This window comes from Nomascus leucogenys, chromosome 6 (assembly GCF_006542625.1).
Source record: "Nomascus leucogenys isolate Asia chromosome 6, Asia_NLE_v1, whole genome shotgun sequence".
NCBI lineage: Eukaryota > Metazoa > Chordata > Mammalia > Primates > Hylobatidae > Nomascus > Nomascus leucogenys.
The window spans coordinates 52071313-52084044 of NC_044386.1; the positions used below are offsets into that span (position 1 = coordinate 52071313).

Below are 12732 nucleotides of genomic sequence, written 5' to 3' on the forward strand. Positions count from 1 at the left end.
AAACAAAACAAAAAAACAAAGTAACTTAACTAGTTAATAACAGAGTTGGAAACTGAATCCAGGTCTTATAACTCTTTCTTCCTTCCCCTAGGCCACATTCTCAATGAGGTATGGATGATAACTATATCATGTTACCCATATGAATTCAAATCACTGATCAAGTCTTAGAAACGCATTTCAAAACACAAACCTAGATCTGTGCTAGAAGTGAACATTCCAGAAATTTAAAAACACTTTGATAAATGGGTTCCTTCCAAACTAAAAAAGAAAAACGTCAGAGAACTGCCCCCAAGAGATGACAGTGGGCTCTTTCTAAGAAGCTTTCAGTCCACAATGATATCCAAGTTCCCATTCCCATTTTCTCTTGAACCAGTCACATTGCCCCAGGCACTTGATCCAAGAAAACTGCGCCAGTGATATGTGGGGAGAAAGTCTGCAAGGGATGGCTGCAGCCCACAAGATTCAGTTTTCAAAGGCAGCCTCCTGATGTGCCTTCTGCAGATTGAGGCACTAACATAGAGTTCACATTCACTCCAGCAATATCCCACTTTACTGTGACACCAGTTGTCCAGTGAGCCCTCAGCTGGAGAATCCACACAGCCAATTTGGTATGTATTTCAATTAAGGATGAAATCTACCATATGCCCTCAATGACAGCTGCACAGCCCGTGAGCTGTTGAATTACACTACATTGAGGTAGTCAAATAGAAAATCCTCTTAAGCCCTTTGAAATTTGGCTTGGAAAACAGAAAGATGACTTGCAGATGAAGGAAATGGGTGGATAAGATCACCGTTGCTCAAAGACAGAGCTTCATGAAGGCACTTGTGGCCCAGGTGACTGGCCTCCTTCACATTTCACTTGTGGCCCAGGTGACTGGCCTCCTTCACATTTGTGAAGCAGGGCTATGAGTCAGGGCTGTGGGTTATTTTGTCACAACTTTCTCAGTCAGTAGTAGGGTGGGGAAATAAGAGAAGGCAGTTCTTTGTCCACATTCACCATTTTCTTTTCACCATGGCAAACATTAAGTATTCATATCAGATACCACTTCTGAGAGCTTCCTGAGCTCTGTTCCATGCTCTGTGGATAAGAAAGCAGGCAACAGGTGCTTTTTCCACAGTCATGGAAAGAGGCACTGATAAATAGTGCTAAAACTCTGTTTTAGGTTGGTTTCTCTCAGACGCAGGCCCTGTGACAAAAATTTGAGGGTAAGAATTTGAGGGGAAGGTGATCCTAAGAAGCATTAAGAGGAATAGAAAGTGAGACAGGAAGAGAAGCCAATATGAGGTGTACTGATGTTGGCAAGTGAGTCTGGGCCTGCTGAGCTTCAAATCACAGGTTCTCTGGAACCTGTATGTGTAAAGCTCAGTCATGTCCTACCATGGGCAAGAAAGCCAAAGTATTTATCCAATAACTCCCAGTTATCACTGATTGAGGCAGCTCTCAAGGATATTAACTCCCTAGCACTTTCAGGTTGTCCCAGACACAAACAAAAATACTAAGCCCTCTGCTCTTGGTCTGAGACTCCTTGGGTCTTCTGGTAAAACGGTATGGTAGAGAAAGTGTTAAGATATTCATGAAGAATTCTCATCATCTCCTACTTTGTAGTCAACTTCTAGTGCATCCTACCTTCTCAAAACCTATCACTGGCAGCACTATGCTTTTCACCAACCATTGCACCTTGAAGCTGTAGCTCTTATTGAGTCAACACGTTTTCTTCATTTCCTTCATTCATGTGCGTCTGCTCACAGTGAGTGTCTACTGAGTGCCTGTTACTTCCCAGGCTACAGGCAGAGAGCAGTGAGTAAGGCACACATGGCTCCTGACCACGTGCAGCTCACAGTCCACCAGAAAAGACAGAGGTTAAATTAAAACTACGTTTAACATAAAGAACTTAATCCAATTATGATAAACTTCTATAATAGAAAAATACAGGACATGGTAAGAGCACATAAAAGGGTGTTTAACCTAATTGAGGTCAGGAGGTAGTCAAGGAAAACTTCCTCAAAGTAATGAAGTATATGCCAGAAGGAAAACAAAAATCCAATCATAGACAGGCTGTACCCAACCCTTACCACATCCAGTCAGAGCTTCTCTCACATCTCTCCCTTTTTATCCCATCCTCACTGATACTCTAGTACCTACTTCTCTTCAACCAAGGCAAAAGCTCCTGCTGCCATATTAATATTTTTAAAATACCTCACTAACAACCACTGCTTTCAAAGCCAAGCCTGGGTAAGCCTGAGCATGGCACTGAAGGTCCTGCCACAATCTGGCTCCATTAAACACATTACCCCTATTCCGCAGTATGTATGTCCTCTGCCATGCAGCTCGGACTCACCATTGCCTGAATACTCCATGCCAGAGTCTTGGCAGAGTATGCACTATTGAATCAACTGGCTGCATGAAATTGGCTACATTCTTGAGTATTTGGTTTTTCTCTGCTCAAATTCAAGGAAACTGCCAAAACCCTGAGAATATTATGCCAACTATTCTGTCACCAGACAAAGAATAAGTTTCATACTAAGTGACAGGAGCTGAAAAACTGGGTGACTGATGGCCCCTGACCAGACAGGCCCTGTAAAGAATCACTGTAAATTTTCCTTGAAGTGTCAAAGGATCATATGAAACTCTCTCCTTCACTGCTTCTCATGTTGCCACAAGGAGCTCAGGGTATACAAAAAGCAACAGTATAATTTCTCTTCCCTACTTGACTTCCCATAATACTTATTATGGGCATCACACATTTTATTCTTCAATGTAACTAAGGGATACTGTATAAGAAAAGCACTTCTGGAAACATTTAAGCCCCAAATGTGTGTAAAATATGAAAAATTTTGTACCTACTAGAGATCCCTGGCTACTTTATCATAAAAATGTGCTTCATTAAGATATCATTTGTACAAGTAGTAATTATAAATCTCTATTGAGTTTGCCTTCAAAAATTTTTAATTTTAGTCAAATGCTCTACAAGGCTCTGATTTTTTATGAATTTGCATCAATTAGCTTTTGAAAGCTGATGGAGAGAGAGAAAGAGACAGAGACAGAGAAACAAGATGAGAAAGACGTTAAGAATAGAAGAAATTGCTAGCATTAATGCAAAACAAAGAAAAATTGTCTCTATTGGTTTAGTGTACTTCCCTGTGTTAACTTGATTTTAACAAGGTACTCATTTTCAAAAAAGAATCTGAGAAAAATAGGAAGAAAGGAAAAATAAATGTTATTCATTACAACTTTGCCATGTAGAGCCCTAGCTGATCAGTCTCAGTCTCATTTTCAAAACTATCTTGATTAGCCATTCTTCAGCTGACACTTCATTATTGTTGTTGGAAAACAAAGTTTGCTCAGGTTGAGATAAGCTTTTTTTTTAACCTTTTTACATGAGAGTTTAATTTATTTAATGAGACCATCTTCAAAAAAAAATTATATTCATTCACATGTTGCCAAAAATGGAAGAATAGAACCATATTGCAAAGAAAATATGCTTAGTAGGATTCCAGACTATATTCCTAAGCAAAAGCATATTCCTAATATCCATATCTCTGAGTAAAGTGCACATTAGCAGTTTTATCTTCATTTCCCTTTTGTATAAAACCTGGGATTTTAGTGATTTGCAGCAACATGATTTAGAAAACATTTTCCATCTTGATAAAGTCTTTCATTTTTCTTTCTTCCACATTTTAAAAGAGAAAAATTCAGAGTATTTAAAACCGTGTGTTTATCTACGTCAATTGGGAGGAGTGTGTAGCAAAAAGCCAAATTCAGATGCCAATTTTGCTGACCAAAGTACCTCTAAAATGCATATGGGGTTATGCAGTTAAACTGAGAAAACATCCTCAAGAACAGGAGGTTCTGCAGTGGATTAAGATCTTCAGCTACTACTGCTTCCAAAGGAGATGCCCTTTTTCTAGTTAACTCTCAAAAAACATTCCCACATCACAATAACTTTTACTACAGAGACTCAGCACTACAATTTTATCCGTCATTTTCTTCTTGTATCTTTGGGAGAGTAGTCACAACATGAACTGATTTTACGTGTCTAATACTTGTTTCAGCTCACCTATGGATCTGGTAGAGGATATCTAATTTCGTGATAAAACTTTGAAAACAATGTTGTGTATGTTTGAGGTCTCCTTAGGAAGGCAATACTTACTCATCAACCTCAAGATAAAAGGTCAACAAGACTAAGCCCTCAAACAAATAAGACACTAATTTCTTCCATCTCCTGAGAAAGGAAGTGTGTCGTGAAAGAAAGAAAGTTCATTGAACGCTTGATATTAAAAAGTTTACAGCACTGTTTCTCTGCACATATGCACTGATCAAATACTATGAAGAGTTCAATGTTAAAGCACTTCTATTACTTTATTTTTAGACATTATCTTAATAAGTAAATTAAAAATTCAAAACATTTAAATCATAATTTTTCAAAAACTGTATGCCCCCAAATATTCCAGAAACAAAAAGCTTTTATTTTCCTCGCTCAGTATATCTCTAATTTCCTGAATTTCCCAACCTCAGAGGATAGAAGTAAGAGGAGAAGTGCTAAGTCAGTAACAAGGGAAAACTACACTTTACACACCTCCACAGGATCTAGGCCAGTGCTCAGCATACAATAGGTACTTGTAAAAAACTGAGAAATTGTGCAAAAGAAAGTACAGAGCAGGTGATACAGGGAGTAGTCATTCATCTATTCAACAAATGTTTATCCTGTGTCTCTTCAGCTTAAGCACCACATCAAGCATTAGGGATATAAGAGTTAACAAGACAAACACAGCCTCAGCTCTCAGGTAAAACTGAATCCGAAAGAAGAGACAGACATTAAATAAATGATTGTGATAAGTGCCATAACTGAAAAATGAAGTGCTTCAAAATATAAAGGGGGCTGTAACTTAGTCTAAGAGTAAGGAAGTCAGGGAAGGCTTCCTTGAGGGACATTTAGACTAAGACTTCAAAGTGGGCTGAAGGAAGAATGTCCTGGGCAGGTGCAAAGTCTCTGAGATGAGAACGAGTCTCATGGCTGGAGTGTAAGGAAAGCACGTGATGCTAAGAGATGAAGAGGATGAGGTGCACAGTTCTCAGATATGGTGGCTCTCCAGGTGGTGATGTGGACTTTTTACTTTATTCCAACGAAATAGGAAGCTTCTGAAAGGTGTTAAGCAGGGGAATTTAAATCTCTCAGATTTAAATTTCTAAACCGTCATGCTGTTATTTAAAGAATGATTGGGAAAGAGATGAGCATGAATTTAAGGAACAGTGAGAAGGCTAATGTCATAGTCAATAAGTGATGATGGGACCGATAGAAAAATATAAGGTCTGTGAAAGATTGAGTTCAATTTCAACATGCTCAGTTTGAGAGGTCTATGATTCATTCAAGTAAAGATGGTCAATAAGGCATTGGATATAGAGGTTTGGAGCTCAGCCAAGAAAGCCTTAGTTGAAGATGTTTATTAGGAAGTCATCATCATAGAGATGGAAGTTGAAACTGAGGGCATGAGAGCAACAGAAGAAAGACCACTAGAAAGAAGACGACGACCAAGGCCAAGGCCTTGAAGAACACCAACATTTAAACATCTGTGGGAGGAGGAGTGAATTCCTGCCATCCCTTCATCCCTGCCCGGTGTGGGTCGGTGGAGGGAATGGCTAAAACTAAAAAGAAATAGCAACAAAAATATAACAGGGAAAAAAAAAACAGGAAGTGAAGTATACTGGAAACCTAAGGAAGAGAATGTTTCAAGAGGGAAAGACTGGTTAACTTTGTTGAAAGATAACAAATAACAATGAGTTTCTTAATCCTGAGTTCTAGTTTGATTGTACTGTGGTCTGAGAGACAGTTTGTTATAATTTCTGTTCTTTTACATTTGCTGAGGAGAGCTTTACTTCCAACTATGTGGTCAATTTTGGAATAGGTGTGGTGTGGTGCTGAAAAAAATGTATATTCTGTTGATTTGGGGTGGAGAGTTCTGTAGATGTCTATTAGGTCCACTTTGTGCAGAGCTGAGTTCAATTCCTGGATATCCTTGTTAACTTTCTGTCTCGTTGATCTGTCTAATGTTGACTGTGGGGTGTTAAAATCTCCCATTATTATTGTGTGGGAGTTTAAGTCCCTTTGTAGGTCACTCAGGACTTGCTTTATGAATCTGGGTTCTCCTGTGTTGGGTGCATATATATTTAGGATAGTTAGCTCTTCTTGTTGAATTGATCCCTGTACCATTATGTAATGGCCTTCTTTGTCTCTTTTGATCTTTGTTGGTTTAAAGTCTATTTTATCAGAGACTAGGATTGCAACCCCTGCCTTTTTTTGTTTTCCATTTGCTTGATAGATCTTCCTCCATCCCTTTATTTTGAGTCTATGTGTGTCTCTGCATGTGAGATGGGTTTCCTGAATACAGCACACTGATGGGTCCTGAATCCTTATCCAGTTTGCCAGTCTGTCTCTTTTAATTGGAGCATTTAGCCCATTTACATTTAAAGTTAATATTGTTATGTGTGAATCTGATCCTGTCATTATGATGTTAGTTGGTTATTTTGCTTGTTAGTTGAAGCAGTTTCTTCCTAGCTTCGTCAATCAAAACCGCTCAACTACATGGAAACTGAACAACCTGCTCCTGAATGACTAGTGTGTGCATAATGAAATGAAGGCAGAAATAATGATGTTCTTTGAAACCAACGAGAACAAAGACACAACATACCAGAATCTCTGGGACACATTCAAAGCAGTGTGTAGAGGGAAATTTATAGCACTAAATGCCCACAAGAGAAAGCAGGAAAGATCCAAACTTGACACCCTAACATCACAATTAAAAGAACTAGAAAAGCAAGAGCAAACACATTCAAAAGCTAGCAGAAGGCTAGAAATAACTAAAATCAGAGCAGAACTGAAGGAAATAGAGACACAAAAAACCCTTCAAAAAATTAATGAATCCAGGAGCTGGTTTTTTGAAAAGATCAACAAAATAGATAGACCACTAGCAAGAATAATAAAGAAGAAAAGAGAGAAGAATCAAATAGATGCAATAAAAAATGAAAAAGGGGATATCACCACAGATCCCACAGAAATACAATCTACCATCAGAGAATACTACAAACACCTCTATGCAAATAAACTAGAAAATCTAGAAGAAATGGATAAATTCCTCGACAAATACACCCTCCCAAGACTAAACCAGGAAGAAGTTGAATCTCCGAATAGACCAATAACAGGTTCTGAAATTGTGGCAATAATCAATAGCTTACCAACCAAAAAGAGTCCAGGACCTGATGGATTCACAGCCGAATTCTACCAGAGATACAAGGAGGAACTGGTACCATTCCTTCTGAAACTTTTCCAATCGATAGAAAAAGAGGGAATCCTCCCTAACACATTTTATGAAGCCAGCATCGTTCTGATACCAAAGCCTGGCAGAGACATAACCAAAAAAGAGAACTTCAGACCAATATCCTTGATGAACATTGATGCAAAAATCCTCAATAAAATACTGGCAAACCGAATCCAGCAGCACATCAAAAAGCTTATACACCATGATCAAGTGGGCTTCATCCCTGGGATGTAAGGCTGGTTCAACAGATACAAATCAATAAATGTAATCCAGCATATAAACAGAACCAAAGACAAAAACCACATGATTATCTCAATAGATGCAGAAAAGGCCTTTGACAAAATTCAACAACGCTTCATGCTAAAAACTCTCAATAAATTAGGTATGGATGGGATGTATCTCAAAATAACAAGAGCTATCTATGACAAACCCACAGCCAATATCATACTGAATGGGCAAAAACTGGAAGCATTCCCTTTGAAAACTGGCACAAGACAGGGATGCCCTCTCTCACCACTCCTATTCAACATAGTGCTGGAAGTTCCAGCCAGAGCAATCAGGCAGGAGAAGGAAATAAAGGGTATTCAATTAGGAAAAGAGGAAGTCAAATGGTCCCTGTTTGCAGATGACATGATTGTATATCTAGAAAACCCCATTGTCTCAGCCCAAAATCTCCTTAAGCTGATTAGCAACTTCAGCAAAGTCTCAGGATACAAAATCAATGTACAAAAATCACAAGCATTCTTGTACACCAATCACAGACAAACAGAGAGCCAAATCATGAGTGAACTCCCATTCACAATTGCTTCAAAGAGAATAAAATACCTAGGAATCCAACTTACAAGGGATATGAAGGACCTCTTCACGGAGAACTACAAACCACTGTTCAATGAAATAAAAGAGGATACAAACAAATGGAAGAACATTCCATGCTCATGGGTTGGAAGAATCAATATCGTGAAAATGGCCATACTGCCCAAGGTAATTTATAGATTCAATGCCATCCCCATCAAGCTACCAATGACTTTCTTCACAGAATTGGAAAAAACTACTTTAAAGTTCATATGGAACCAGAAAAGAGCCCGCATCGCCAAGTCAATCCTAAGCCAAAAGAACAAAGCTGGAGGCATCACGCTACCCAACTTCAAACTATACTACAAGGCTACAGTAACCAAAACAGGATGGTACTGGTACCACAACAGAGACGTAGATCAATGGAACAGAACAGAGTCCTCAGAAATGATGCCGCATATCTACAACTATCTGATCTTTGACAAACCTGACAAAAACAAGCAATGGGGAAAGGATTCCCTATTTAATAAATGGTGCTGGGAAAACTGGCTAGCCATATGTAGAAAGCTGCAACTGGATCCCTTCCTTACACCTTATACAAAAATTAATTCAAGATGGATTAAAGACTTAAATGTTAGACCTAAAACCATTAAAATCCTACAAGAAAACCTAGGCAATACCATTCAGGACATAGGCGTGGGCAAGGACTTCATGTCTAAAACACCAAAAGCAACGGCAACAAAAGCCAAAATTGACAAATGGGATCTAATTAAACTAAAGAGCTTCTGCACAGCAAAAGAAACTACCATCAGAGTGAACAGGCAACCTACAGAATGGGAGAAAATTTTTGCAACCTACTCATCTGACAAAGGGCTAATATCCAGAATCTACAATGAACTCAAACAAATTTATAAGAAAAAAACAAACAACCCCATCAAAAAGTGGGCGAAGGACATGAACAGACACTTCTCAAAAGAAGACATTTATGCAGCCAAAAAACACATGAAAAAATGCTCATCATCACTGGCCATCAGAGAAATGCAAATCAAAACCACAGTGAGATACCATCTCACACCAGTTAGAATGGCCATCATTAAAAAGTCAGGAAACAACAGGTGCTGGAGAGGATGTGGAGAAATAGGAACACTTTTACACTGTTGGTGGGACTGTAAACTAGTTCAACCATTGTGGAAGTCAGTGTGGCGATTCCTCAGGGATCTCGAACTAGAAATACCATTTGACCCAGCCATCCCATTACTGGGTATATACCCAAAGGACTATAAATCATGCTGCTATAAAGACACATGCACACATGTTTATTGCGGCACTATTCACAATAGCAAAGAGTTGGAACCAACCCAAATGTCCAACAACGATAGACTGGATTAAGAAAATGTGGCACATATACACCATGGAATACTATGCAGCCATAAAATATGATGAGTTCTTGTCCTTTGTAGTGACATGGATGAAACTGGAAAACATCATTCTCAGTAAACTATCGCAAGGACAAAAAACCAAACACCGCATGTTCTCACTCATAGGTGGGAATTGAACAATGAGAACTCATGGACACAGGAAGGGGAACATCACACTTGGGGGACCGTTGTGGGGTGGGGGAAGGGGGGAGGGACAGCATTGGGAGATATACCTAATGCTAAATGACGAGTTAATGGGTGCAGCAAAACAACATGGGACATGGATACATATGTAACAAACCTGCACATTGTGCACATGTACCCTAAAACCTGAAGTATAATAATAAAAAATAAAAATAAAAAAATAAAAAAAAAAGAAATAACAATGAGAAATAAGATGAAGACTGAAAAGGGTCCACTGGATTTACCAATGAAAAAATCTTTGGTGGCCTAAGAAAGAGCAAATTCAATATTGTAGAGAATGCAGAAGTGAGATTTTGGTAAATTCCAGAATAAGAGGGAGGTAGAGGAGTAAAGATAACATATATAAAGCAATTTTTGAGAAGTTTAGCTGTGAAGAGAATGAAAAAGTAGAAATAGAAATAGTAGATGGAGATAGCTGTGAGGCTTAGGGTAGACTTTTCTAATACAAAATACTAGAATAGGTGGAGTCTGATAGAAAGCATTTAGTAGAGAAATATAGGTGAGGAACAGGTTAAAGATGGAGTTCCCTGCAGCCACACATGGAAGGGCTGGCTTTGACATGAGATGCAGATATAGAGAGACATGCAGATATGATGGCAGGAAGCCAAAGTCTATGTGACCACATCTATTTCCAACATGAAATATGGGAGAAGATCACTTTTGGAAGTTAGGCTGAATCAAGTAATGGGTGTTTGAGAGAAGTAAAGAAGGTCTGAAATTATTACTACTGAGAAAATAGATTTCAGGCTGTATTTAGGAGCTGGTAAATGTTGGTGATCATAAGTCTTAGGTGATATCCATCAGGAGATCAAAGCAAGAGTGGAAGAAAGCACAGTGGAGCTCCTGACCCAGAATCCACTTCCTAGCCTCCAGCCTCAGTCCTCTCTCCAACTTTCTAGTCGTATTATGAGCTATTCTGGATTATTTATAACATTTAATTACTGTGTCACTTTTTGGATCACTGGATTACTTACTAACTGATCACATATTAACCATTTCCTGTTTCATAATCCCTTAACTTGAACTCTTAACTCTATTGTCCACTCTCTCTAGTCCCATGTCCTATGCCCCTTTGTATATCTTCATGCTGCTAGAACTACAATAGCTACTCGATGAATACTACCTAAATAGATTTAAGGTTTAACTGTGGGGGTTTTCTAAAGAAAGACTTCCAAGACTCCCTGCTGGTTTGTGTTTCCCTAGTAGACATGTAAAAATATTTTTTCTGGGTATGGGCTCTGGGGGGACTGCACCAATCCTGTATTTTTGGAGTAATGAATGATAACCCAATACAAAAACTGCATCTTAGAGGACCAGGAGGGGTGAGGCTGCCATCACTTTTGTTGAGGAAATAAGACCAGCTGTGGTCATTCCCATCAATTGTCCCCAATTATCTTTCTCCACCCACAGACCCAACCCATAACTCTGCTTCACATATATAAGCTGCCCTTTTCTTCCCAGTGCCACCCCAGAAGACTCAACTGGTTCATCTGTCTTCTGAGTTAAAAATCAGATTTCTCTGTACCCAAAGACCTTCAGTTGGAATGCTGTTGCAGTCAGAATGTTGCCCTAAAATTTGGGGAAAGAGATAAAGTAATAGAGAACAATTAAAATAAAGAAAAGGAAAACTCTACTTCAAGTTTCACTAGCTTGCCAAGTTCATACCTTCGCAGCCAGCCGACACTCCATCACCCTGATATTGAAATGGGAAGTTGCTGCCTTATTCATCTCCACACAACTGTTGGCAATCACAAACACTGCTCCACTTGGGAGTTTTACATCAGTTGCCCTCAGAGGACTAAATTCTATCAACTTGGCCTGTTAGAAGAAAGATGAAAGGAGAAATATAATTTATTAGAATGCAGAAAATGTTCAAGTGTTTATGTATTTATTTATCTTAAAGTGTTTTGTCAAAAATGCATTCATTGATTCAAATATTACTTATTGACCTCCAGGTGCTGTACTAGGCACTGGAAATACAACAGTGAACAGGAAAGACACTGTCACTCCTCTCATAGAGCCCACAATCAAGTGGGAAAAACAGTCTAGTAGACAGACAAATACATTTCCAAGTTGTGTTACAATGGTAGCAAAGCACAGATGCTATACGGATACATAGCTGAAGCATCCAATCAGATACGGCCTACTGTAGGCACCACTCAGTTGAAAAAGAGAAATCTAAACTGAGTCCTAAAAGATGAGCAAAAGTAGGGCAGACAGAGGGTTTCTTTCCTCAAAAAGCATGTCAAGAAGAGGGAAGAACTTAGGCAAGTCCAGGGGCAAAAAACAACATGGAATGTTAATGGAGCTACGGGCATGGAAATTTGGTTAGAGCTTACAGTTTGGGGGGTAAGAAGTGGTGAGAGGTTAGGATAGAGGGGTAAAGCAGGGGTCAGATGGTGAAGTGTTTTGTAAGTCCAAAGAACTTGGACTGTGTTCAGACTCTATAGCTAACTTACATTAACATCAGGACTCTGGCCCTCATGTCTGCCTGTTGAGTCTCATCCAAAACACCCAAAGTATTTTCTTAGTATTAAAACAAATTTCCTCATGCCTCATGTCTTTGGCTTAGGGGAATCAATAACAAATATTCTTAATAAGAAGGAATCCAGGTGTTCTTGGAAAATAGCCAAGCCTGTAGGAATCTGATGAAAAACTAAGAAAATGTTTTAAAGAAATGTTTGCTCTATTTTGGAAATGAGCAGCTTATGAGCAACAACTAAAACCTCTGCTCTGCCTAAAGGAGTTGATAGCCAAGGGGAAGTGGTATCCAGCTAAGGAATTCATTCCTGGCTTACTGTCAACATTCTTTTTCCCACCACTGAAGCCCCAAAAATGTTGACAGAGAAAAATGATACCAAAGAGTAAATTATAAAAAGAGGGACTGTGAATATATGTGGTAAGAGAACTATGATTTGGGTTTAAAACCAACATAAGATTATAAAAATGCATGAGATGAAGTGATTTAGGACAGGAGCGGGAAATGAGGTTCCAATAACTAGGG

The 12732-nt window shown here is 38.9% G+C and overlaps 1 protein-coding gene across 5 annotated transcripts in view; it reads right to left on the reverse strand.

The window, feature by feature from the left end:
• GALK2 (galactokinase 2) overlaps positions 1–12732 on the reverse strand; it is a 179007-nt gene that overhangs the window by 39065 nt on the left and 127210 nt on the right. For all 5 annotated transcript variants that reach the window (XM_030814115.1, XM_030814114.1, XM_030814117.1 and 2 more), the window contains one exon: positions 11394–11546. In XM_030814115.1, coding sequence (XP_030669975.1) covers positions 11394–11546 — 153 coding nt within the window. The remainder of the gene's footprint in view (positions 1–11393; positions 11547–12732) is intronic.